Source organism: Acanthaster planci, linkage group LG21 (assembly GCF_054643075.1).
Source record: "Acanthaster planci isolate LZ-2023a linkage group LG21, COTS_SCS, whole genome shotgun sequence".
Taxonomy (NCBI): Eukaryota; Metazoa; Echinodermata; class Asteroidea; order Valvatida; family Acanthasteridae; genus Acanthaster; species Acanthaster planci.
In genome coordinates this window covers 2,065,277-2,092,060 of record NC_141797.1, presented here as the reverse complement: position 1 = coordinate 2,092,060, position 26,784 = coordinate 2,065,277, and the positions used below count along the sequence as shown (strand labels likewise).

Genomic DNA, 26,784 nt, shown 5'->3' with positions numbered 1-26,784 from the left:
TATCTGTGTAAACATCACTTGCCTAAGTGTTACATCAACTTCGCTCCATTTACTTTTAATTCACTGCGAACTCGCCCCCATACTATTGGATGACAAATGGGGCGAATTTTAATACGAATTGGGCGAAGTCGAAAGTGCCGGTGTGTAACGAACGTGAAACACTGATGATTTCTTGAACTTGGCAAGGCTATTCTTTAAGTTTGTTCATTTTTGTGATGGACTTTAGCTTAAAAAGCGTAAATTATTTGTCGTTTTGCAATTTCAAGCGGGACTTCAGATGTTTACTATTTTTTTCTTCCGTTCGTTAAACATGGACACGATTCACACGAAACCATCCAAGCGGTCCGCTACAAAGCCCAAAAATCACCCATTGACTATCCATTAAAATCTTCCCTTTTACAATGCCATCTTTTCACAAAAAAATACAGAAAATAAAATCTATTTAAGTTGATACAAACCTTTTGGCTGCTCTTTTTCCGGATATTGGCTGCTCTTTTCCTGATTGTTGGAGGGAAAGCTGTCGCGCGCAGCAACTTTCTCCGTTCGTTACAAAGAGACGCGAAAGCGGCGCGCGGTGGACACGGTGCTTAAAATAGCTTTATCTCGGAAAAGACGTATTCGAGCCTAAAACAATTGACCTTTAGGTCATCCATGCAGGGTACCATTGCACGTGTACGACCACTAGTCAGACTGCGTTGATCACCAGTTAAAACATGTGGACATTTTACGTTAGTTACAAAATGGACACGAAAATTATAGCGATCGATATGCTGATGTTTTCTCATCCTCGAGGGTAATTATGGTCTAGCACACATTTTACACGATGTTTATTAAGCTCATTTCGAATAAAAATGGCTTTTACAGGTAAGGGTGAGGCTTGTAAATGATGATTCTGGCCCTTTTCGTCATGGTATGGTGTGGTGGACACGATGTGAAACGAACGTTAACGCAGGTTCAGCTGCCATTTTGGAGCGTGGATTTATTTATTTTTTTTTTTGTAAAGGGCCAAAATATTACTTCATTGCTTAACTCAAAAAATATGACCATTGTGATAAAATACGTGAGCTATAAGTAAAGTAGTTGAGTTCATTAAATTTTGTTCAAGCAATGTCCCATTTTTGGGCGCCATTTTGAACTAAAATTTGCTCTCCAACGTGAATAAAAATTATAGACTCGCATTTACACTGAATTATTTATCTTTATTTATCTCTCAAATACATGTACAACTATAATCTCAAGCAAACATTGCTTGAAAATGGTTACATCATCTGATAAATTAAAGTTCATTTTTTGCATCATGAAAGTTGGCCAGTATTGTGACCTTACACGTACATGTCCACGGACGTACAGTAGCTCTTTTCATGAAATGTATGACATCCCACTCTGTGTCAGTGTTGTACCTTCATGTACACACAGTCAAGTTCATTACAAGTCCCCACAAGTCCATGACAAGTCTTAAGCAGAGTCACAGACTATTCCAATTTCCATTGAACTGTGAGGCAGCATTCCTTTTGCACCGCTCACCTTTGTCTTGTAGGGCTTATGACTCGTCTTGTGAAATAATTTGTGACTGGAGTTGTAAAGGGACTTGACAGCTCTGTGACATGTCTAGAAACTGTGCGTGCACACTGCGTGTATATGTAGTAACTTTTACATGTACACGTACATGTACATTCACGCTCGAGAATTTCTGCTTTGGCAAAGTGACCTTTTTATCTCCTAATCACATGTAAGTTTGTGCCCAGAGAAAAGTAGTCCGCATTTCAACCAATTTTAATGGGCAGTGCGTCAGTAATTTTTTTTTAGAATTGGGTGAAAAAGACATGTGAAAAGGTGATTTGAAAAAAATGGCTCAACTTTGAAGGATTTTCTGAGTCATATTTCTGTAGCTGCATTGGCAGATGCTCAAAAACAGTATCTAATCCTGAAATGACTACTGTGCAGTTACATGCAGATTGGATACAATGTAGACAGTATTGTGATACAGTGTAATACAAATTACTGTACAGAAGCTAGCTGACAAGACTTTGTTACATTTTAAACACCTCCCTGACTGCCACCCAAGTAAATGCACAGAAGCTGCAACAGGAGCCCTCTGGTGGTTTCCCTCCAACTTGTATTGTCCAATTAAATTGAATTAGTAACTACACTGTACACAATCCTTGGTGTTGTGGGACTTCAAGGGGATTTAGGGACAGGTGGTGTTTACCTTCCCTGCAAGATATTTGTACACTGTACACTCAGACCAAGGGAGGGCCTCCTGTGTTTATCAGTCTGAGGAATGTGGCACATTTGGTTGTGCTTGTATTTCATGTAGCATTCAGTGATAATGAGGTGAAGTGAGATCAAAGTGCATGGACAGTTACATGTAGACCCAAGAGACTATTCACTGTTCACACAAGCTACATGTACATGTACATGGATATGTACCTGTACATGTGTGATAAACATTGCATGTACATGCGTAGTACATGTACATGTACACCATGTGCACAATCCCCACATGTACATGTACAGTAGAAACACAACCTTTGCCCATAAAACCCTCCCTTTGCCAGCCAGACAGAAGTACATGTACAGTGATGCATGACTTGTTTGATAGCACATAGGCCTATATATACATGTACTGTACATGTACATTTGTACTGTAAGTATACATTTTATGGCAAATTGTGCTGCATTGATCAGGTCATTATGAAAGCATTAGTCTTTTTGGAGGCAAAACCAGATTTTCCGGAAGCATGGAAAAAGCAAGTTTGCCAAGAGAAGGTACCGGTATCACTGCACAGTTTACATGTACATTGTATTGAAGCATTCTACAAATTACATCACATGTACATGTGCACTGTACCCGTCCATATTGGTACGTGTACATCTACATGTAACTTTCTCAACTGGTACATATAGGGCATGTATAATATGAGGACCTGGGGCCAATAAGCCATTTGCGAGTTAAATATGAATAAAATCTGGTGCACTGAGTTATCTGACTGCACATGAATATAACAATTTGAATTCCTCAGACTAAAGACACTGTTGCTATACCTCGTGATTTGGGGCAAGCTTTTGCATAGCGACCTCCATCTCTGGAATAGACTGGCTCCTTTGTGCCCTTCTTAACCATTGAGAACAGTGTATTGTTGGAAGGCGTCTCTTATGTAACTAAGCAAAAGCTTGCCAGAATCACGAGGTATAGCATCAGTGGTTTTAGTAAGCAGAATTCAAGTTGTTATGTTCACGTGAATTTAAAGAACTCGGTGTACCAGATTTGGGTCAAAGTTAACTCGCAAAAAGCCAATTTCATAGAGCTGCTTAAGCACAAAATTTGCTTAAGCGTGAAAAAAACCTTGCTCGACAAATCAGTATACCAGCCAAAACTCCATGTGATGTATGTTGTTTTGGACTGGTATTCACCTGTCTTTTGGTAAGCATGACAAAAGCAAGAATTTTTGCACTCAAGCAAATTATGTATCTAAGCAGCTCTATGAAATTGGCCCCTTGCTACTGAGCCCTGGAAATCTTGAATCTTTCAGTTCAGATGCAACTTTACTCAAACGCAGTGTACATTTACATGTATATTGTGCATGTTAAACATGTTAAATGCACAGTACATATTGTAATTTGTATACGTACTCGTATACTGTATATATGCTTACTGTGCATACTGTGCACATGTACACATGTACAGTACATGTACATTACATGTACATATAGGCCTACATAATATACTATGCTGTGCAGGTGCATAAATCTATTATCATGTATCCATACATCATGTACGTGTGTACAAATGTACATATACATTGCACATTTCCATGTGTTGTACATATTGGGTATGTTCCATACTTTGTACTCTACAGTAAAGATATCAGTGCATACATGTCGTGCACATGCATGTGAAATGTCTAAGTGGACAGCAGACATGTACATGTACATGTAGGCCTATTTTCAGTTGGGAAAACAAAATTCACCATATGTGTGAAACTCGATTGCTTGTATTAAACCTGAGCAAAGACAAGATTGGTTGATTTGCTCCCCGGTGCTTCCCCTGAAGTTTCGGAAACTGTTAAGGGGAAATGGAGGGGAAACCTGCAGTCTGCCAAATGATTGTGACCCAGGTCTGCCCCATTTTGTTCACCATTCACCATCTCCACGGTTGAGTGAAGTTGCTGACACCGCTGTACACTGTGCAAACATGTACATGTACATGTAGGGTATGGTGCACATGTGTAGACGTGCATGTATGTCAGTGTATGTAGTAAACAGAGCATACTCTACATTTGTAAGTGCAGTAACCAGACTGACGGGCGGCAGCACTGTGTCTGGATTATCCGTCTGTTGGCCGTGTTTTCTTTCCGATATTTTGGCAAGTGAGAATTTATGAGCTGTCTACCAGTGCATTTCACCACGTTGTTTTAAAAGCCGGAAATTTTGGAAATGGGGTTTAGGGGTACAGTGTGCATGTATCAATTAATGCAGGTTGCCCAGCTTGGGTCTATCAAAGGTAGTGTGAAGCATTACACCTAGGGGTTGTCACTTTTTTTTTTATCGTTTTCACAGCACACAATATAGTGCTTTCCTCTAAAACCTTCCTCGTGAAGAGAGTGCACGAAAATGGTGGTCATTTGGTACTTGTAATACAGTTTATGAATGTGCAGCCGTGGAGATCCGATGGCAGCTCAAACGAGAATGCCGGCAATAGGCTTTGCTCGAGTCGGGCCGACCATTTGAGTGGTTGATGGACACAAAAGAAAGAAGGCTATTTAAGTTCTCGATATGTTTTGATGGTTCGTGAGAACAGGCCCTCCCCCCTTTCCAAGAAAAATCCCTCACCTCAGCACAGGAAGTCCAACTTTAAGTTTTTCCGTATGCCAGCTGTTTCTATCGTGCATTGTGCTGACACATCCAGTGGTCAGGAAGTACAAGGTAATTAGGAAAGTAAACCAGCAAGGAAAAAAAGGGAGCCACCTTTGTAAAACTAGGGCTCCATATGGAATTGCAATTTCGACAATCCATCAAATGATTGTGACCTACAGTAAGTCTTCCCCAGTTGGTTACATGGACGTGAGAGTGTTCACCATCTTCCTGGCTGGGTGAAATTACTACTACTGGCATGACTTATGTGAGGAATGCAATAGGAAGAGTGAGCCATGTACATGTATGTACGTGTTTTTGTATAAAAATGAACAATTATCCTTTAAAACCGAATTCCCAGCACTGTACGGGACAGTATGTACATGCCTGTGTTTTGAGTCTAGTCAGCATTTGCACATGTGAATGAGTACTGTCAATTCTTGGCCTAACTACATGTACATGAACCGGTACATGTAAGTTCAACATGTTCAAGGGACCAGATCCATTTCTCTGTTACCACCAGGACTTTTGTTATATGAGGAGTAGAAAAACAAAACTAGAATTCAAGAAATTGGGATTCTCGGGACTTGTTGTTTGTAATGTTCAGAACATGCGCATGTTCATGTAATGTATATTGTCATAACTGTTTTCTTGATAGCAAAAGTTGTCTTCACATGTACATGTAAAACATGAAGCATGAGTGTACATGTATGTATTAAAAAAGTAACTTGGCAAAAGATAATAATCTGTTTCCTGTTTTTGGTTGTAAATATTAATAGAAACAAATTCCAAAAAAGGAAAATGAATCTGTTTCCTGCTATTGGTTGTAGTGGAAATGTGGTCATGCCAAATTCGGCGGTGTTTAATTGAGGAAATTAATTTCTTACAAGTTGCCGGTATCGGCACTGGGTATTGAGTAACGCTGCTAGTAACAGCATTGAAACTCAATGAATACACACAGTAAATCATTGCTCATTCATGTATACATATGTACATGTAGGTAAATGTACAATTTTGTCAATAAGTATTTATTGGAAAAGGCATTGGCACGCACACGCACAGTATGCACTTTGTGTCGTTTATTGGCATTTAGCGGTATACTTTAGCAAATTTCACTAATAGAATATATGTTTCTTTCCTTGTACGTGTATTTTTCTTCAGATCATGGCTGTGAAATGACAAGAAACTCACTCTGGAGAATAACTGACGTGCGTCGTTTGGGAGAAGTTAGCTACCGAGCACGTCTGGGCTTCAACTGATGTCGCGCAGCCCGACGACTTTCATGTACTGTAGATCAAAGTCCAGCTTCGTAGACAGGCAGAGTAAGACCTTGCATTGAATGCAAGTGAGAGAAATACCGAGATCCGAACAGTGCTCCCTGCACTGGCCCACTTGTGCAAAATACCGGCAGGCAATAGTCCCTCTATCTCCACCACGAGTCACTTTGGAGAGTCATAGATTCTTATATGTATATGTTCGTGGAATCTTCCATCAACTTTGGAATGCTTCAGAATCGAAACTTAGCTTCGTCACCCTCTTGTGTTATTTGTAAAGCTCTTTAACTTTCTTACACTGACTCTTTGCAAAGTGCAGAACCTTGTGAATATGGTTCCTGTCAGACAACTTGTGTAAAGGACCCTGTGGTAGGTGAATCACCTCAGTGAACGGGGCTTTCTATAATCCCAGCTACACTCCATTGAACTGACCATGTCGAAGAAACCTGTGGAACGCGTCTTCCACATTGCGGTGGTGGGCCTGTCTGGTGACGAGCGCACCAAAGGTGCGGCCGGCGTGGGGAAGTCCTGCCTCTGCAACCGCTTTGTCCGGCCCCACGCTGACCACTTCTACAAGGACCACATCTCCATCATCAGTCAGATTGACTTCAGCGGCCAGGTCATCAACAACGACCACTTCCTCTACTGGGGGGAGGTGACCAAGAACCTGGACGACGGATCACAGGTGACCTGCAGCGTCGTGGAGCTGACCGAGTTCATTGATGACCAGTCTTTTCAACCCCTAAGAGGCCATGGCGACAAAGATTACAGGAAGAGGTGTAAGACGAGCCTCACATCAGCCGAGAAACTCATGTATATTTGTAAAGACCAGCTTGGTAAGTACATATAAGGGAAGTTAAAATCAATTTCCAGGTTGACATCAGCAAAACAGATTTTTTATGGGGGAAATATTATACTCATCATTCTATAAACTTTGGGTCCGATGAATGACATTTTCTGTCCTTGTTAAACCTGACCTGTGTAATCGACCAGGGATATACATGTATCATTGAAATCAACCCCAAACTATTTTTTTTCGTTTAGCAGATTATTAGCATTACTCAATCGCTCTCGGAATTAACAAAATGTCTTCCAAACTTTCAGATGCAACAGGTACAGGAAAAGGTCGGAGTCAAAATTTTAAAGAACAACTGGCATAAAATAAGGGTGATTCACAGTGAAGTGCGCCACCAAGAGGTCGCCATGAAGAGACCACGTTTCAAGTTTGCCATTTACTTGCTGTGATTTGCATTTTGAGTGAATGTCAACTTGAGGAAATGTTTGATAGAAGGGCATTCCGGGCCTCACAAAACTCATCCTGACTATCCAACCAACACTGATACTCAAATTAAGAAACCCCCAAACAAAAAACAAAATCTACATTGGTTTAACGAAGGAGGGGGGGGGAGCATGGGATGTGTCCCCCTTCAAGGTCTGTCAGAGTAACGGAGTATTGTAGGACATTCCTTTCACTGCACACTTACATGTACATGTAATTGTATTGTATACATGTACATGTGCATTTATGGCCGCACTCATAGTGTCATATACAATCTACATGGACAATTTATGTGCATGTACAGTACATGTACCATACATGTGTGTGGTACATGTACATGTACGTGTAATGGTAATGTGCATTATGAACATCATTTCCTTGTTTTTCCTACATGTCAAACTAAACAGGGACCTGTGAATAAACCGGGATGCTGTCTGGAGAGTGTTGTAGACTTGTTTTTAGCATGGACACAAACTTCCAGCCTTTTCCGTTTGCAGTGTACATATACATGTACATGTACCAGTGCACATGTACATGTGTGAGTTTAGTTAATTGTCAACATTGTGTTACATGTACATGTGCACTGAATGCAACCAACGAACCTTTTGCTACAAGATTTGGACAGCGTTCGTGTAGAAATGCTTTTCAGCATTGATCTTTGTGGGAGCACCTTGGAGACAACGGTGATGAAACCTCACAGCCCAACCCCCTCGTCCCTATGAACGTGTACATTGTATCTGGAGACAGACACCTGCTAGCGAGGGAAGACGTTAATATTAAAAGAAATGTGGAAAACATCTGGGTGTGGGGATTTGGGCCCATTAGCCCTGATTTATTGGGGAAATGAAATGAACATACCGCAGTGAATGAAATCAGTGTTGCGGGACATTGGTTAGTCGTTTACTACCATGCAGGGATGTTGCCTCTTATAATGCAACTTATAGTACATGTATACATAAAGTACACGTATAGTGTACATGCTCACCCACATGTTTGCACATGTATGTACATATGTGTATATGTACATGAACCGGTAACTTCAGGCAGTGTACCCGTGGACATCCCTTTGTCTTCAACATAAAAGCACAACTTTGTCTTGGGTGCATGGAGAAATTTTGCATTTATTTTGTATGATTCAACAGGTGCATGTACATGTTTGCACGTGTACATGTTTAATTTCCATACAGGCCATAAAGCATTGTTTAAATCAGACACATGTACACGTATTTTATTTCAGATTTAATTTCAGGCTCATTTCCTTCTTCATTATACTTGTACCAGTACATGTAAGTGTGGACTTTCAGAGGTGGGCATTTAAATTCATATTGTAAATATCTTCGTTGATGGTGTACATTTTGTTTCGTGTTTATTTTTATGTTGGTAGGAGATGAACGAAACTACGACAGAAAGATTATGGCGGATGGGAAGTTTGTAGTGGACGGTTTTATCGTCGTCTACGATGTCAGCCACGTTCAGAACCGCCCACTGAACAAGCAGTCCTCGTTCATCACGGAGCTCCTCTCTTCTCCGCTGCAGAAGTCCAAGAAGCCGTGCGTGCTGGTGGCGACAAAGTGTGAGGAGCCGGAGAGCACAGCCTACGAGGAGGTCAAGGCTATCCGCGACAAGAAGAAAGTCACATTGGTGGAGACGTCGGCGTTCGAGAACGTCAACGTGGACTTCGCCTTCCTGACCCTGGTCAACCTGATCGACAAGAACAAGAAGCGGCCGATGGAGGTGCCCTTCGTCAACGGCATCAAGAAGCAGAAGGAGGTCCTGGACAAGGTGGAGGACGCCTACATGGGGCTGCTTGCCCGCTCCGTCACCGACTACCACGCCGTCTGGAACCGCACCAAGAAGGAGCTTGCCGACGAGGACAACTACCTGACCTACCTGCGCTATATTGGCTCGGAGATCGCCGCCAAGAAGTTCAAGAGCCACATCAAGAAGTTGAAGGAGGCCCAGCAGCAGCGGAAGAAGCAGCAGTGCCTGGAGACCCTGCCGCTAGCCCTCCAAGACATGCTCCCAGATCTGCAAAGCATCGGCGGAAGGTCCGTGTACAAATTTAACGCATGGAAGGGGGGGGGAGTACAACATCGCTACAGGGCAAAGCTCTTTGAGACCTAGGAATAAATGAGCAACGTATTGCTGGGCATCGGTCCTTCGAGTCACAGAACAGATGTTCCTCACAAGGTCTTAAACATGTATATCATAACTGTGCTCTGATTGGCAGATTGGGGGGGGTGTCATTTTTGGGGGGAGAGGAATAACGAGTTTATTGATAATGATTTCATTTGGTGTATTTCATTTCACTTCCTTACCAAAACATGTCAACTGTCCCAAAATGTAGCCCCACCCCTTAGAAAGGCCATAGAAGGTCACTTACAAAAGGGACAATTGTTCGCACCCCCCCTAAAAACCTTTAATCCCCTCCCAGTATGCCCTCCCCCGTCCATGAGAAAAAAAATGGTTCCTGATCAGCACTTATGTGCTCACAGACTGACAGTAACCCATAGAGCCTGCAGAAGTGACATGAAAGAGATGTTTCAAGGATGTTTCAAATTAATTTTGGAGTTTCGCCCTGCCCGACGTGTATTTTAACACTGTGTACTCAGTGTGTGCCCCCCAAAGGCTTGTGGAAAAAACCACAAGCGTACTCGGGTGGGACTCGAACCCATGACCTGCTCACTAGTGCAGACGTCTTAACTACTGGACCACCGAGCTTGCTGGTGTCGGCTGGCTGGTTCCAATCAGATGTAGCAGCGGATACGAACAACTATTTCAAGGATGCCACAAGCCTTCGGGGGCATACACCGAGTATAAAGTTTTAAAATACACGTCGGGTAGGGCAAAAAAAAAAAATTCAAATCAATGAAAGATATGATCGCAGTCTAACATTTTGCCCACTTCTGTACCAGCAATAACTTGTGTTGTTGGGACACATTCAAGGCTGACTTTCAGCAAAAATCACTTGAAGGTTCTGTGCAACACAGCACTTGAATTGTACCCTCGTGTTTCCAGTAATCTGGGGCCAATTTCATAGAGCTGCTTAAGCACAGAATTTGCTTAAGCGTGAAAAAACCTTCCTTGGTAAATAAGGTTACCAGCCAAAATTCCATGGATGTATATGTATATTGTTTTGGCATGGTATTCACCTGTCTTTTGGTTAGCAGGACAATCACATAGATATTGAGCTGGTAACCTTTGTTTTTTTAAGCAAGGTTCTTTTGCGCTTAAGCAAATTTTGTGCTTAAGCAGCCCCTGGTTTTTAATTTTCGGTTTGTTATTTTATGGGGTATTTGGTGCTTCTGCACTTTTTGCACTCATGAGGATGTCCGTATTTATGGTGTGATGTCATCCTAGGAAGAAATCAAATGCTTGACTTTCCTCCATTTCGCAGGCTGAAATTTCATTTATTTTTGATGACTCATGTATATAAAACATGTACTTGTAAACAGCCAAAACCAATTAGCAACTCTTTCTTTGAATTGCTTTTAATTCTATTTTTACAATTTTAAGAGAAATATCAAAGTATTATTGCTCTTCCTGATTGATATCATTGGACCAGAAGTGTCAGTTGTCCGGAAAAGCATGATGTTTAACACAGTGCAATTTTCTCGGAACAGCATTTACATGCAGCCCAAAGAGCTGTCAAATACAGTTTGCGCAGAAGAGAAGAGTGAAATCTTGTACAGAAATTTTGAGTAAGAAAACTTCACCACTAGGACCCTTTGAAGACTTCTGATGTTTGCCTTGTGGTTCTCCTGACCCCAGGGACTGGCGTGCTTGCCAGGAGATTATTTTTAACCACCCCAACTTTGACAAGTGGTTCATCCGGCTCCCGGAGTATGAGTCGTGGCGGACCGGTGACTACCTGGACAGTGACAGGCAGCAGATCGCCGTGGACTTCCTCAAGACCAACGCGGCCGACTGCGAGAAGGTCTTCAAGGCTCATGACAGCCGACTTAAAGAGGCGCTCAAGAGGGAACGGTAGGAATACCTAAGGGCTCATTTTACAACAATTAATGAAAAAAGGACATTAACCCTAACCCCCTAGGCTCTTGCACTAGGAAGCATACTGAACCTCACAAAATCCAACAGGTTCATGTACTTGTCTATGTACTTGTACATGCAGGTTACTGCACCAAACCTGATAAACTCCAACAGAATGAGCCTGTTGGAGTTTGAGTGATATGGTATGGATGGGTCTATGCAGTATAGGATGACTTGCATTGAACAGTACCAAACCTGACAAAATCAAGCATAGTCCAACAATTGGTACAGCAAGTCAGACACTGCACACAATCACTCCTGTGTGTCCCAACTCACACAGAATCCAACACCATCTCCCTGGGCCTTTCATCCCAAGTCTCACAAAATTCAACAGCAGGTTCCTACGGTACGGTACCAAACCTGCCAAAACCTGCCAAAACCTGCTGTTGGAGTATGGCAGGTTTTGGGCAGTTAGGGTTAATAAGGCAATGGATATTTAGCCGTCGCCAGCATAATAACTAATGATATTTTGCAGGCAACCTCGCAGTAACTGTTTTTTTGACTTTGAATTGGGTCATTCAATAACTTTGGGGTCTAAAATTGCAGGCCGCAGCAAATTGCCTGTCCGCTAGCCCGGGGCAATACAATTTTCATTCGGGCAATTAAAACCCTGACTAGCTGTGCCCATTGGGGCAAGTCAGAAAAGCTGATGGAAATGTAGCAACCAGAACCAGTCTATACATGTGCTGTGCGTTCCGGTCGATTACTCTTCATCGGCCGTACACACATGCAATTTGGTCTCTTATTTGTATTTTCTGTGTTCATGAGTTTCATTTGGGGTTGTGTTGTACTTGAAGCAAGCGTGTTTCAATATATTTCCTGCCGCAGCACAAGGTTTATCGCCCGCTGGTCTGGATGCATCATGTATGCTCACCATGCGATACGCCAGCGTTGTCGGCCAGTTTGCCGTCATGCTTGCCTGAGTAGCACTGTGTGAATTGTCTACTGTGGAAATTTTTGCGTAGATTAAGACTGGTGTTCATCGCTTTGTACAATAATTTTGGAAGCTGTTGTCTCCGTTTGTGCCATTCAATCAGCACAAAGAACTGACCCCAAAAAACAAAAAAAAATTCCAACCTATCGACCCTATTTTTGAAAGGTATATAATCAGAAGCACAAATATTTTTTTTGGCCTTATAAAAGACTGCATGTATGTAGTTCGTCTTGGGCCAAGACGGCAGAACTCTATCGAGCATAATATATGCTGCGCGCGCTGATTTCTATTGTGCCCTCGTGTGACTTTGTTTCACCAATCGACGGCTCGTTCTCCTGTCGGGGGAATATCCTACAACTGAAGCGTTGCCTTTGTATGCAAAGAAGTAGTTTAATGTGAATATTCACAGTTGACTTTAGGATGCGAAATAGGATACAAAACAGACCGTGGGAGCGTTGGAGAGGGTTCGCATCAATAGCGTCAGCTTGTTATTTCTTCAGTTTTGTTGTAGGAAATCTTTCACAGGCTTATTTCTTCGCTCCTTGTTCCAATGAATCGACCGCGGCCATTACCAACGGTGACAGTACCGGTACTTTGCTCAGCGTCTCGTTGCAACGGTTACACATGTACATTGTATCGTGTGATAGGTCATGTGATGCAGGTCACTGACCCGTATTCATCACGTATAAATTCAAGTGGAATTTTCCCAGGCGTTGATTGGTTCCTCCGGAAATCCAGAGGGAACTAAAGAAAAATATAAACAGGTTGTAGGAGATTCCCAAGACGGTAGGACGAGCCATCGATTGGTGAAATGAAGTCACGAGAGGACGCAATGGAAAATCGGCGAGTGCAGCTTATTTTATGCACGATTGAGTCCGCTATCAAGTTCTGCCGTCTTGGCCCAAGACTAGTATGTAGTAGGCCTACCGTAAGTTAAATGATCATAATAGTCATGGATTCTGAGAAATCTTTGGTAAGTATTGATCCAAATCGGGCTAGCAAATTTATGGCATGGCCTGCCCGACCGGGCAAGCTAAAAAAAAAAATTGTGACATTTTTGTGTCCTTGTTACACCTGACCTGTTTAATTTGACATGGAAATGTCATTTTAATCGATTTCAACTTATTTGTCTTTGGCGGGCACATGTAATTTGCATTAGTTTAATTCATCACTCTTGGAAATTGGAGAATGTGTTCTGATCACAGATCAGATGTGACAGGGACAAGAAAAAATGGGACACCTAAATTATTAGTCCGGTTCTGCACCAACATAATCGTGATTTCATATTCATGAGTTGGGAATCAGACCATTTTACAATTTTGGATGTTGCAATTTCATCGAAAAGGACCTTTTAGCACAGACAGGTTTATGTGCGTACGCGTTGTCTCTCGTCCAGGATGAAGGTGGACTTTGGGAAGCTCCTGCACGCTCTGAGCGACGTGGTGCTCCCAGGCCGCCAGCTGGAAGAAACCTTGACCCACCTGGTGGACGAGGAGAGTTACCGCTACCTCTCGGCCGAGGAGCGCAAGGAGATCTACAACGCCCACCAGCAGGAGATCACCGAGCAGGCCAAGAAGGACTTTGTGGAGCTGCTCCTGGAGCACATCGAGACGTTTGAAGACTTTGACATGGAGAATGTCAACGCTCACATGGAGGCCATCATCCAGCACAATCTCCAGAAGGAAGAGAGGTAAGAGTTTTGCCGGAAGTATTCCAGTACTCCGATCCATCTCCTTCTTGGGCTTCATCTCTTATATCGATCTCCAAATACTGGCCTACCAGTAGAGTGCTCAAATAAGCCTTTTGCGAGTGAACTTAGTCCCAAATCTGCTACTCTGAGTTTTTGAAATTCATGTGAACATAACAACTGGAATTCTCCTTGCCAAAACCACTGTTGCTGTACCTCGTGATTCAGGGCAAGTTTTTACTTAGTTACATAGGAGACGCCTTGCAACAATACACTGTTCTCAATGGATAAGAAGGGCACAAAGGAACCAGTCTATTCCAGAGATGGTGGTCGCTATGCAAAAGCTTGCCCCAAATCACGAGGTATAGCAAGAGTGTCTTTAGTCTGGGGAATTTAAATTGTTATGTTTACGTGCAGTCGGATAACTCAGTGCACCAGATTTTATTCAAATTTAACTCGCAAATGGCTTGGTGAAAAGAAATACTTTGATACGAGTCTCGAGCTGGACCAAAAAAGGGGCAATTTTTGTGGCAATGGAGGCTCCTTTGGTTGGAACTGAATCTCACTCAATTCACTGATTCACAAATGACTTGGAAATGTATGGTCACATCACTACCAAGGAAATGAACACTGCCGACCAATATGAGGGGGGCTTGTGCTTGAGGCGGATTGGGCTCTGTCCGGTATAGTTTGATTTTTTGTTGGCACTGCCTGACTTATCGTTTGACTTTCTGCGCTCGAGATGCCATACAGTACATTGCATTTGAAAGTTAACGCTACGAAAAGGAATGGGAAACAATGCGAAAGGAATTTGCATTTTGCATTTTGACCACAACTTTTACCCCCCTGCGAATTCCCAGCAAATTCACAGTGAATCGTATGCAAAAGGGGCGAATGAAGTGTGAAAACAGTGCGAACATCGTGCGAAAACGGTGCATATTTTTGCAAACACGGCGTGAAACATTTGCAAAAACATGGAGGAATAAACGGTGCGAAAACAGTGTGGAAATTTTGCGAAAGCGGTGCGAAAGGTTCCAAAAATTATGCAGAAACTTGCAAAAATGAGAAGCATGGTGCAGGGAAATGCTGCACACTGGCCCCATGCGCACGACTATTACGCAGCGAAGAGTCCATTATGCAGGCTGCGCTTGGGGCCAGTCGGGACCAACTCACCATGTGGAGTGTGCTGTTGTAGTCTATAGTAGGGATTTCCTCAGCTGGGCCGTCTGGTCCATGCAGTGCGATCGTGAGCACGTGCTCACCACGGCAAGCCGCGCCCGCGTGGCGCAGTTGTTTTCTTGGACACTTGTCGGAGAATAAATTTTAAAAAGTTGTCTGGATTTTGAGTAATTAAACAGGAGTCCCCTATGAGTTATGAAGTCACGGAGCACATGAAATTTGCGTATTACAACAAACTTAACTTGCTCTGCTGTGGCGAGATGGGTTATTTGCCCACTTTTTATTTATTCTTGTGGTGTAGTTTGGCACACAAAATAATCAACACTGAGAAACTACATGTAGTATTTTGTTACCAAAAGGTTCCTTTCGATCGACAAATAAAACCAACTGCTTAAATTGTACGTGTATCTTCATGTACATGTAGCAAATCTCATCTTTTCGCTGTTTGTTTTCGGCGTGACATATCAGGTCAGTTTTCAAATGGGTTTTCTGATGACGTGTCACTTTCTGTGGTCACATAGTTATTGGAAAAATAACTCTACAATTCCCTTGTTTTAATTTTGGCTACCCGTAGTTTGTCAACTTCAATACATCGGGGAGCTGGTATCGGCCGTCCACTCTCAAACCGTTTTAAATTGATATGGTGTATTGACTCTTCCCCTTTCTATCCATCCGGTATGAAAGAGAGATCAGTCACCTTTTTTTCCACTCAGAAAGAAAACCTTGCAAACCCTATAATAGTGTTTACTAAATACATTGTACATGTACGTGTACATTGTATGTAACTGTATGCCATGCGCATTGCTCTACGGTAAGGTTCAGTTTTGTTTCAGCAATATCTTTGTGTTTGCTTTCGGTTGCTGTGTTTTGTTTGGAGTAATTGAATCCTCATTTTGTCCTTAACGTGGTTGGTTTTGCTTTCAGATAGTTTGCTTTCTCTGTTTACTTTTCAAACCTGTGCTAAACGCGTTGGAATTTTTTTTCCCCTTTTCATGAAAATCCTGTCTCCGGATGTGAAAAATGAGTTTCGGCGTCTGTGTTTGCACTGGCTTGAAACTGTCAACATATTTATTTTCTAAACCAACATCCCGCTTTCTTTATCACATTTTCAGATGTGATCTTTGTTATTTCTTTTTTTACTCAGTCATTAATGAGGAACTCGTCAAGGTTGATGAAGTTTTATATACAGCGAAAGTTATCGTGGGGAATTATCTTTGCTTCCCAACTTTTTTAACCCTTTCCTTTTTCGTTTAGAATGTTAAATATTAGAATGTCAGACACTGCTCAAAGTCTTTGTGAGAAATATTTATTCAGTGTTTTACTTACAGCTTCCATTTTTCCAGTTTTCTCGTAGAAGAATCCTCCAAATGTCACCACTGACATAGGACGGACCTTATAGGCAATCTCTTAAGGGGCATCAAGTCCCAGGCAGATTAACAGTAAATGAGCTCTACAAGTACACGGGTGATTCCAGAAATTAGGGGTCCATTTTTTTTGTGTGTCCCTGTCGCATCTGACATATGATTTGGTAAGTTCAGAACACATTTTCTAATTTCCAGGAGTGATGTCTTAATGCAAATTACCTGCCAAACAAATAGGAGTAGTTTGAAACCGATTTCAGTGATGTTTCCAAGTCGAAAAACAAAGATCAGATGTAACAGGGACACAAAAATGTCGCACTTTTGGACCCCTAATTTCTGGAGTAAGGGAGCGTTTCATAATTGTTGAAGGCAGTATTTACTCTGGTACCGCTGTTTTTTTTAGCGGCACCGCACTAGTTACCCGAAAGGGCTTAACCCTAACACTCCTCAATCCTCCAACAGATGAAGGATTGAGGAGGGTTAGGGTTAATGCTGGTACCGCAAAAAACAGTACATGTACTTGTCTCGGTAATTATACCAATGTTTCTGTGGAACTCCCCTCCAATACATTTTAAAGAATTAGAGTGGTTGGAGGCTTATTTTCGATTTCAGTTTTGGTGTAGATGTACAGTGTGCAGAACGTAATTGCAGCAGCTATGAAATTAGAAAAAAAACCATGGGTGTAAGCGTTGATGTCAAATAGCAATAGGCCGATAGGATTGATTTACAAGACGGCGTAGCCAGGCAGTCAGGAATTGGTTGAAATGCCTGCAGTCTCTTTTCTTTGCAAAATAGTTACACAAGAGTGAAGCCTTTTTTTGTAAAGACTTGTCACGTACATGTTCGTGTAGCAGTGTCAAGAGGAAAAGTTGCAAGATTTGGTCATGATAGTGCGGACAAGGTCAAAACAAGGTCAGAACTTTGCTGGTCCTGTTGGTATACAGCCCTGTAGCAATACGAACAATGTAAGTGTAGAAGCATTTTGAATCCACCCCGAGCTGAAGTGCACCCCCAATTGGCAAAAGAAGGACAAGTGGTTACAACCAGGTTCTTGCATGCATTCTGGAATATATTCATTGCGCGTACTCGGCGTGCTCAGCACCAAGCCCGCATACTTGCACACCTGTGCGCTGAGTTGATACCAAAAGGACCGTCAATTTCATTTACAAGCACGCCCTCTTTTCCCAGTACATACCACAACTACGCTACAACCATATTTTACTTAACTAAGTTGTGATTTTTTTCTTTCACAGGTACAAGAACCTAGATGGTCTCACCCACGATCGGAGGCTACTACTGATGAAGCATGTCGCCTTCGTGGACAACCCTTGTCAGCAAACCTGCCCCTTCCAGCACCGATGCATGGACGCGCTGATCAACACTTTGCTGGAGCAACGAGTGCCCTGGTAAGTGCAGTGCCCCAGTGGGAAATGTGTACATGTACTCTCTTGAAAAAGGAACTTTACATGCTAGAGAACATGTTAAACACAGTGAAGCAAACTGTTCATTCCAGAGGGTTGAAGTTCCTAACTGTAACAGCCCTCCGTCCTCCGATTTCAGTATAATTTTACAAACATCTGTGAGGGTTCCCGGAGCAGACTTGAGCTACAGTGCATGTTTATTAACCCCTTGACGCCTTGACTATTTTCTGAAAGCCGACTCCGAGAATTCCAGTCTCACTTGACCACGAAGGTTTGATTTACACAGTGAAAAGGCTGATTGTTGGGTGGCATGCGGCTCTACTCACGCTTCCACATTCCCGTTGCCTCTTTTCAAAGTGGGGACTATTGTGAAGCTGGTGATTATGCAAATTCGGCCTTTTCATTTCTTGGTAACATACAAAGGCCAATCACCATATATACATGTACAAGAGCCAGGGTGTGCAACTGACAAGTCTAACTTGGCAGTTGATGAATAGTGGACCCGACCCACATGAAAGCGGGAATGTAAACAAAGAGTGATGTCAAATGTGTAAAATCAACCAGGACTGAACTTGATGGTTTGCCTTGTTTCCTCAAACTGGATCCCAGGTGCACAGAGAAGGACCAGCAGGACCGGTGGTCCGAACCGAGCTCCAAGCTCAACCTGGTCATCCTGGGAGAGAACGGCCTAGCCGACGAGTTGGCCAACGAGATCAGGGTGAGTCATTACCAAATACCACCTGTCCTGTATTGCCATTAACCCTCCTATGTGGAAGTCACTCTTTGGGTCATTTGGTGAACACCTCAAATAGCACAGCTGTGTTGTGTTGTGCACTGCACCAACAGTCCCTCACAGGAATATCAGATTGCACTTTTGTGCTGCCCAACAACTGTGCTTCACTGTTTCATGTGCATAACTGTGCAGTAAACCAAATGCAGTGAAGAGGACTGCACAAAAGACCCTGGGTCATTTTGTGCTGGCAATCTACTGTGTACACACTGAACCTGTGCATGTTTGAGTTCCATATAGAAACTACAGGCTCACCAGTGACTGTGGGCATTTGTGCACATTTGTGCTGTAAAACCATAGGAGGGTTAATGATCGTGATGTTAGTGATAACAATCAGGAAGGTGCAAGAATGTAGAACGCTGCCTGAGTCGCATCCCGCTCTTTCCTTTTTATAGGGTTCAAAGGTCATATTGAAATGGAGGTCAGTTGGGGGGTTTTGTATTATTTGGAAAGAGTAACCCATCTCCGATTAACTTCCAAATATTTCGCAGCATCACATATTAAAAAATGTCATTTTCTCAGTAATTTTGATGATTGCATTATTCGTGCCTGGCCTGAAATGTTGAAACAATACCAATGTACCAGTGTTTGAAAATTCTGACTTTCGGCTCATTTTGTGGTGACAGGTCACATTTTATACCTTTTAGGGCTATTCTGAGGGGTGAGGCTCAGTTTTGAAGCTTTGTGCCTGTACTTCTTTTTAAGGAAGGGAAATAAAATAGACCCATTTTTATTCTTTTCAGTAAATACATGTAGTTTTCTTATCTTTGTTTCTGGTTTTTTTTGGGGGGGGGAGACATGGCCCCCATCCCATTGATCCGCTAGGGATTAGAATAAAGCTTTTTTCCCCACACCTTGTTGCGGCTGAGTGATTTGAATCATTCTTGTTTAATTTTGCACAGGCCCAGTCCGTCCAGGAGGAATATACATTGGACAATGTGATTTACTCCCTGGAGCTGCGACCCATCGACGGTGATGTTGAGAGACCTCAGAACAGCCTGCAAACCGTGGACTTCACACCCCAAGGTGAGTGGTGTGAAGACATGTGACTTACATGTTTGTTGGCCCAGATTCAAATCCAGTGGTGTCTCTTTGTCGGTCGAATATGAAAAAATGAGGAACAATTCTCAATCCTGCTGAAGTGTTGTTGGAGGGCTGAACTCGGGATAAGTGTGTAGCACATTGTGGGAAAAGGTGAGCAGTGCACGGCGTTGCACTCATCTTTTGATTCGCCTTCCCAATCCGTGCTTTCACAACCAAATCTCCATGCTTCCCGTTCTCGTACCTGTAATGGATTTTGGGAATCATTCAGAATTTTTGAGTTTCCAGACTGGATCTGATATCTTTCAGTAGATGTCCATTTTTTTTCATTTACATATTGTTAGCAATGTCAGTCTGCCAGGCGGAATAAGGACCTTTGTAATTTTGGGCCGGCACTGTATTTAGAATAGCTCTTATTTGGTTTCAACGCCAGCTGTTGAATGCGCACCTGCTTTTTGATTATCAAAGTCCTGATTCACCCGGAAGTTTCCCCAGGCATTAACCCTTGACTCCTGACCTCGTCTTCTGCACCAGGTTGCATATGCACCTTCAGTTCCCTGGACGATCTGCGCTACATTGCTGACAGTCTGCGGAAAGGCCATTTGCTAATGTCCCCCGAAGGTCCGGAGAGTATCTACGCCACATTGCAGCCAGAATACCCGGTCGTCCTGCTCTTTGCACGGGACCTGTCAGTGCCAGAGTCGGATATTGCTCAGATGAGATTGGATGTGGAGAAACTGGCAGAGAAGTAAGTAACCACAACTGCAGTGTGGTCATGTCCTCACAACTTCTTACAGGTCTTCACTTGACATAAGAAGTCCTCATTGGTCGTCACTATTCCACACAATATCTCTTAAGTCTTCAGTACATGCATTTCTCACGGGTTTTCGTATTTCACATGTCCTCGCTTAAACCTCAGGAGCCACCACCCTATATCTCAGTCCTCACAAGTCAGTTTTAAGTCACAACATCTTTATGCCCTAAATTCCTGAAAGTCCTCACCATCTTTACATGCCCTCACAAGTCAGGAAAATGTCATAGGTAATTGCTAATCCTCATATTTCCCAAGTCCTCATTTCTCACAAGCAGCCAATATCTCTCAAGTCCTCACTCTGTCTTCCGATACTTAATGTGTCACATGCCCTCACTATTCCTCATAAGCCACCACACTTTCTCAAGTCCTCGCATGTCCGTTTTGAAGTCATCCAGTCTGAAATTTAGCCACAAATTATTTTACATTATTGTCATAGCAGGTTCTTTGTCAGTCCAGATTATGTTTTCTGTGTTGCTTGTGGGTGAGGCATCTATTAAGCTTTACTTGGGATGAATTCGCAATGAACTTGATCGCAACTCCTCTGAAGCAGTGTTGACAGTTGAAACCCTTTGCCTGACGATAAGAGGTTATCGGCTCTAAATGCTGTACACTGTGTGTTGCGGTTTCCTCTCTCAAACAGGACTTTTTGTTACTGTTCTTGCTACAATTAGATTGTTCGACTGCATCATTATCGAAATGCCGACCGAAGAAACCATCATGTGGCATGGGAAGAAGTTCCACAACACGCAGATCCGCAAGTCGATCCAGTCGATTGTGGATAGCCGACGGCGGTCCGGGCACGACCGAGACGACGAGTCACACGACGGCAGCCAGTGCGACCCGACCCTGAGGTATGACAAACCTTCCCTGTACGATACCATCATCCAGTCCAGCGACAAGGTCCAGTCCTTCCTGAGCAGCGGCAGCGGGAATAACACCCCGTCCAGCCGCGGCTCGGACGATCTGTCCGCACAGGCCCCGCTCGCGACCCGCCCCAAACTAATCGAGTCCGAGTCTCATTTTGAATTCCACAGCCGGGCGGCGAAGAGAGAGCCCCTGCCGGTCAAATGCCCCTCCGTGGGCGAAAGGCCAGGCTATGAAGACACAATTAGTGACGAGGAAGAAATGGATGAGCCCATTTTGAGGTATAACCTTCAAATTGTTTTGTAAGCCTCCTCAAGCCTTCTCTTGGTGAGCTAACATTCATCGACTCATCGAAGGTTTTCTTCAAATGAGACTAGTCCTCACAAAGGTCTGATGCGGTTAGCTTTACTAGCTTGGAAGCTGCTGTCGCATTGTTTCACGTGTAAGACTTGAGCTGGTTGAGGGAAACTAATTTTTTTCTGCTTTTGGTATATAAGCTTACATTTATTAAAAACATGAATTAAAAAACAGGTTAAAAAAGTGGAAAAACTGAATGACCCTCGGGGAGTATGAACTTATGGTGGTGAGAAGTGGGCGTGGCATACACGTTGCCCTTATCAGAAGTCAACCATTATGACCCAAGTTACATGTCATTTAGGGTCAATTAGTTGTGGAATAATAGACTAGAGTTTCCGGACAAGAATGAAAATAAAAGGTCTTGTCCATTTTGCCCCTTAAAAGCCTGAACAGGGTTGCAGGCACACAAAAGGCTCAGTTCCTTTCACTCTACCAGCACAAGTAATGACTTGATCAGTGAGAAACGAGTGCTTCCGTAACGATTCATCTGAACAACTTGTGACTTGGAATATGTACTTGAGGCATTGGGTTGGTCTTGTGGGGTCTTAAGAGGTCTCGAGTAGACAGGGAACCTCACACACCATCAACCACTACCTGCCGGGGACTCCAAAATCGGAGCCGTATGGTTTATATGCGTGGCTGGGGTCTCCGAACTCGGACAAAGGAAACAGGGCCCTGTAACAAAAGACCGTACTCTGAACAAAAGACCAGGCTGCTGGGCATAACCGGCATTTTTCACTCTCAAAAGTGGTGATAATCCAGCCTTGTTTTGAAACCGTGTACCAGGGTTTGGGGCATTGAGAGCAAGCGGATTACCACCGGGGACAAAAGCACTCCACCACCGATGCGATGGGCCACACAGCACCGTTGCACGCTAATCTGGCCCCTATTGAAAAGAGGTCAGCAGTGCACTGAGCCAGGTTCGTGAACAAAAGACAGTTGTATAACACCACACAATCTGGGCTCTGTTTACAAGGCTGCAGGCCTGGCTGAAATACTCGGGCGTCAATGAAGGTCACCTGTCAACTTAGAGTAGTGCTTAAAGATTGCTTGGTGCGGCTATAAACGACCGTTAAATGGAATGATGACTTTTTGAAGGATTTTGAAAACGGAAAAAATGATAGTCATGCTGGCCCAGCATCATCAACGTTGAAAAATGCCCCGGCACGAAGTGGTTAAAAGAGAAAAATGTAAAGCCTGAAGTCGTCTTTTTGTTACGTTCAGTGGATTTTAACTTGCAGAGTCTTCAGCCTGGGTAGTTTCTTAGCGCGGTAGAATGAAAGAGTGTCTCACTGGTTTGCTGCGTTCACGTAGGAGCTGAGAAGTGTCTGGCGCAGCAAAGCCTAGAGATTTGTTCCTCGTAGTGAGCTCTTGGTGTCTATGCGAATCCCGTCTTCAGAAAATAGTTCATCAAGTGTGTTAATTCTATACTCACTTTCTTACATTTTACTCACTTGTCCTAATTCGAAGTAATCTTTTCCCATTTTCATATCTTGCCCTGGAGACTTCAATTTTCGACATTAATTGGACATGTTGTAACCACTCTTCAGAATATTTAGAACAACATCATCTTGTGATGGTCTTAACTTTGACCCAGGTCCCTACTGTCCATTCTTACTATTTTCCCTCCGAGCCAGGAGTTCTTGTGTGGCACTAACTTCCTCATATCCCCGGTACCCGGTATCCTGGTACCCCGGTACACAAAGCTTTCAGTGTCGGAAGTTCCTCACAACTTTACCATCTCTCTTGTTTCACCGTCCATGCCAAGCTTGGTGACTGTCAAAATCTTTTGTTTTCAGGAATCTTGACAGATTGCTGTTTAACACAGGATGTAAAAAAAAAAAAGTTTTTTTTCTCTGTCCTACATGCCTTGGTGACATTCATGATCACCATGACATGACATTCATCATGACCATGACCATGACATTCATGATGACCATGACCATGACATTCATGATGACCATGACATGACATTCATGATGACCATGACCATGACATTCATGATTTACAACCAATATTCCTTCTTACAACAGTTCGTCATTTCCTTCTATCTAGAGAAACAGTGTCTTGTAAAATCTGTCTCTTAGTCATCTCTCAGCCATTTGTAAATGCGGGCAAAAAGCGACTATGCATCTTCTCAGATTTTCTCAAGCTACTTTTGCCTCACCGTAATAATAATTAACATGTCGTCAGCCTTGAATTTCAGATTGACAGTAGTCTAGAAAAGTGTTTTGAAACCTTTGGCCTAAATGTCACCCAACCTAACAAAGATGGGACAAATCTTGCACAATGCTGATCTCTGGGAATGTGGAACAGTTTTCTCCCACTTAATCAGGCATGCAGTTTTTCCTTGGATCAGTTGATTTCCTTTTTTTTTTCACGCTCATGCCATTGAAAGAGTGAAAAAGACGGCACAAGGCCTTGTAAAGATTTGAATTTCTTTGTTTTTTTGGCAAAGTCAAAATTGCATGCCTGTTTAATGTACATTTCCATCGGTATACCAAATGGAGTGGTTCATCAAAACAAAAGGCTGGGCTGCTCTTTCAAATTCCAACTTTTAAAAACCAAACCACTAAATAAAATTGGCTTTGTGGCTCCTCGGAATTGGTCCCAAAAGTTGTACAGGCATCCTTGGAGTGTAAGTTGTCATACATTTAAGTGTCTCAACATGTGAAATGGTAGACTTGAATCAAGTGGGACTTACGTTGCTCTGCCATCCCTTCAGCCTGTTAGCGTTACGCTGGGCGCGGCAGCTTGCACAACCCTTATACTGTAAGACGCCCTCATTTGATAGCCCTTTATTGTACAGCATGTGTCATAGGTCGCCACTCAGTAAGTCCGATTTGACGGATAAGCCAATCGGACCCCCTGTCAGTAATATGTAGTTATTCATAATTGCACATGAATAACATGATCCTGCATAATGTATACGGAATTTCCACCAATCAGAATAGTCAGTCTTGTGGACTCGTTCGTTATTATGCAGGTATGAACGATGAAGAACAAGTCCAGCAATGTGATTGGCTGCTACCAATTTTGGTAGATGAGCCCATTCGCTGTGTACAAACGGTTGGCAGATTCGTCAAGTCGGGATTTCTAAACTGAATTCATAGTAATAAGTGGTCACAAGAGGGCGCGAAGCAAGTAACAGCGTGCATTCTCGATATGTATCCAAAGCGTAACCGAAGACGTCACAGAGATCCCGACTTGAGTCAAGTCTAGCGAAATTGGTGTTAATCTGTAAGCCTTTGAAAGAAGTTGCTCGCTTTTCTGTTTGGTTTTGCGCCCAGGGCCATCTGCTTTCTCAAATCAGACATTCTCAAAAAAATACTCAACCATTGAATATGTAGGTACTGTGCAAGTAGTGTTAATGTTAACTGTTAAATCTGACACCGTCATTTGCTGTTGCAATTGAGTGTGTGACCCCATCCCAGCCCCCTTCCCGAATAAGTGGAGTGCCATTCCATCATAGCTTTTTGGCTGAGACAATTTAGAGCGAACAAAAAAGCAAACATCTTTTTCTAGCTGTGGAATAAAAAGAATAAAACAAAAATGAACACCCCCCACCAGAAAAAAATTACCACCTGGCGGTAGCCACTCTTTTTTTTTGGTGTGGTGTCATTGGAAACCCAAGTATTTTTCTTCAGCTGAAGTGGAGCTTTGTACAGAGTCGGAATAGCTGTCCCTCTGATGAGACGTGTCAGTATCATCCAGCCTGTTGTTCACTCTTTCCAAGGGTGTCAAGTAAAACCCCCAAAACAAGACAAGTAAAACACTTACCCACCCAGTCGCCCTATTTTCCAGTGTGATGAGAAACAGGAGTATATTTTCCTTGGGCCAAAGTGGAGTTATGCACTGAGTTTTTCACCTGACCCTCCGATGAGTCCATACCTAACACTGACGTTCATTCTATCCAATGACATTCCTTTTCTTTGCTTTACAGCATCGGCATGGCTCTCATGTGCGGAGACCCCAACCTCCCTGAGCTGGTCCTCGGGCCCATCGTCAGCAACGACACCTGCTGCCGTGACCTGCAGCTAAAGCAGACGGTCAACGTGGACATGTTCCTGAACACGGTTAAGCGGCGGGTGAGCATCGAGATCACCTCCTTCCACCAGGCCAAACTCTACACAGAGGACGTCCACCACGGCTACATCCTAGTCTACTCCACCAAGCGGAGGGCTTCCTTTGAAACGCTGAAGTAAGCTTAGCAGCTTTCTGATTTGTTACAGTGCCTGAAATTAGGCGAGGTGGGCTGCCAAAGCTTAATCAAACCTGCCAACCGTTCTGATTAAATCAGAACTGTTCAGATATTTAAGTTTTAAGACCAAAAACAAAATTGGAATGTTCAGATCTTAAAAGGGGGGGGGAATGTTTATCGCTTTTGCACCAGGTATGAGCCTTAAAAAGAAACCAAGAGCGGGGTGCCTTTTTCCACAGCAGAGTAATTTTTTTGTTTCCATGTCCCCGTTGTCTTTGTGCAGATTCTTTGTGAAAACCGTCAGCCCCATCCCCATCGAGATTGTGGCGGTGTCGGACAGCGAGAAATTCTCCTCGGACTATGAGATGCAGGCGTTGATAGCCGAGGGGAACAAGCTGGCCGACGAGACGGAGAACTGTACCTTCATCATGGCCGGTGCCAACTTTGGCAACCAAGGTGCGTTTTTTCAGCGGAAGGCCCCAATGAAATATAGGTTTGCACATGACATTTTTCTGGACAGGTCAGCCAAAAATGCATATCTTTTCCATAACGTACTGAGTTGTCATGGTTGTGATTGAGGTCATTAACTTCAAATGATCATAACATCAAAATCCTGTGTCAGATGGAATTGAAACTTTACATTTGTGCTGATCGTGAGTGTCTTTACAAGTCTGCTAA

The 26,784-nt window shown here is 43.1% G+C and overlaps 1 protein-coding gene across 50 annotated transcripts in view; it reads left to right on the top strand.

Annotated features, from left to right (window-relative positions):
* The window catches only part of LOC110983131 (rho GTPase-activating protein 5-like), an 85,920-nt gene that overhangs the window by 14,404 nt on the left and 44,732 nt on the right, over window positions 1-26,784 (top strand). For 48 of the 50 annotated variants that reach the window (XM_087131377.1, XM_087131372.1, XM_087131369.1 and 45 more), the window contains exons 2-12: window positions 6,016-6,964; window positions 8,792-9,455; window positions 11,179-11,394; window positions 13,788-14,081; window positions 17,872-18,024; window positions 18,649-18,757; window positions 19,732-19,855; window positions 20,405-20,618; window positions 21,356-21,829; window positions 25,849-26,106; window positions 26,390-26,562. In XM_087131377.1, the coding sequence (XP_086987503.1) occupies window positions 6,562-6,964; window positions 8,792-9,455; window positions 11,179-11,394; window positions 13,788-14,081; window positions 17,872-18,024; window positions 18,649-18,757; window positions 19,732-19,855; window positions 20,405-20,618; window positions 21,356-21,829; window positions 25,849-26,106; window positions 26,390-26,562 (3,082 nt within the window). In that variant the 5' untranslated portion in view covers window positions 6,016-6,561. The remainder of the gene's footprint in view (window positions 1-6,015; window positions 6,965-8,791; window positions 9,456-11,178; window positions 11,395-13,787; window positions 14,082-17,871; window positions 18,025-18,648; window positions 18,758-19,731; window positions 19,856-20,404; window positions 20,619-21,355; window positions 21,830-25,848; window positions 26,107-26,389; window positions 26,563-26,784) is intronic. The other 2 variants (XM_087131384.1, XM_087131392.1) reach the window with 2 other exon arrangements.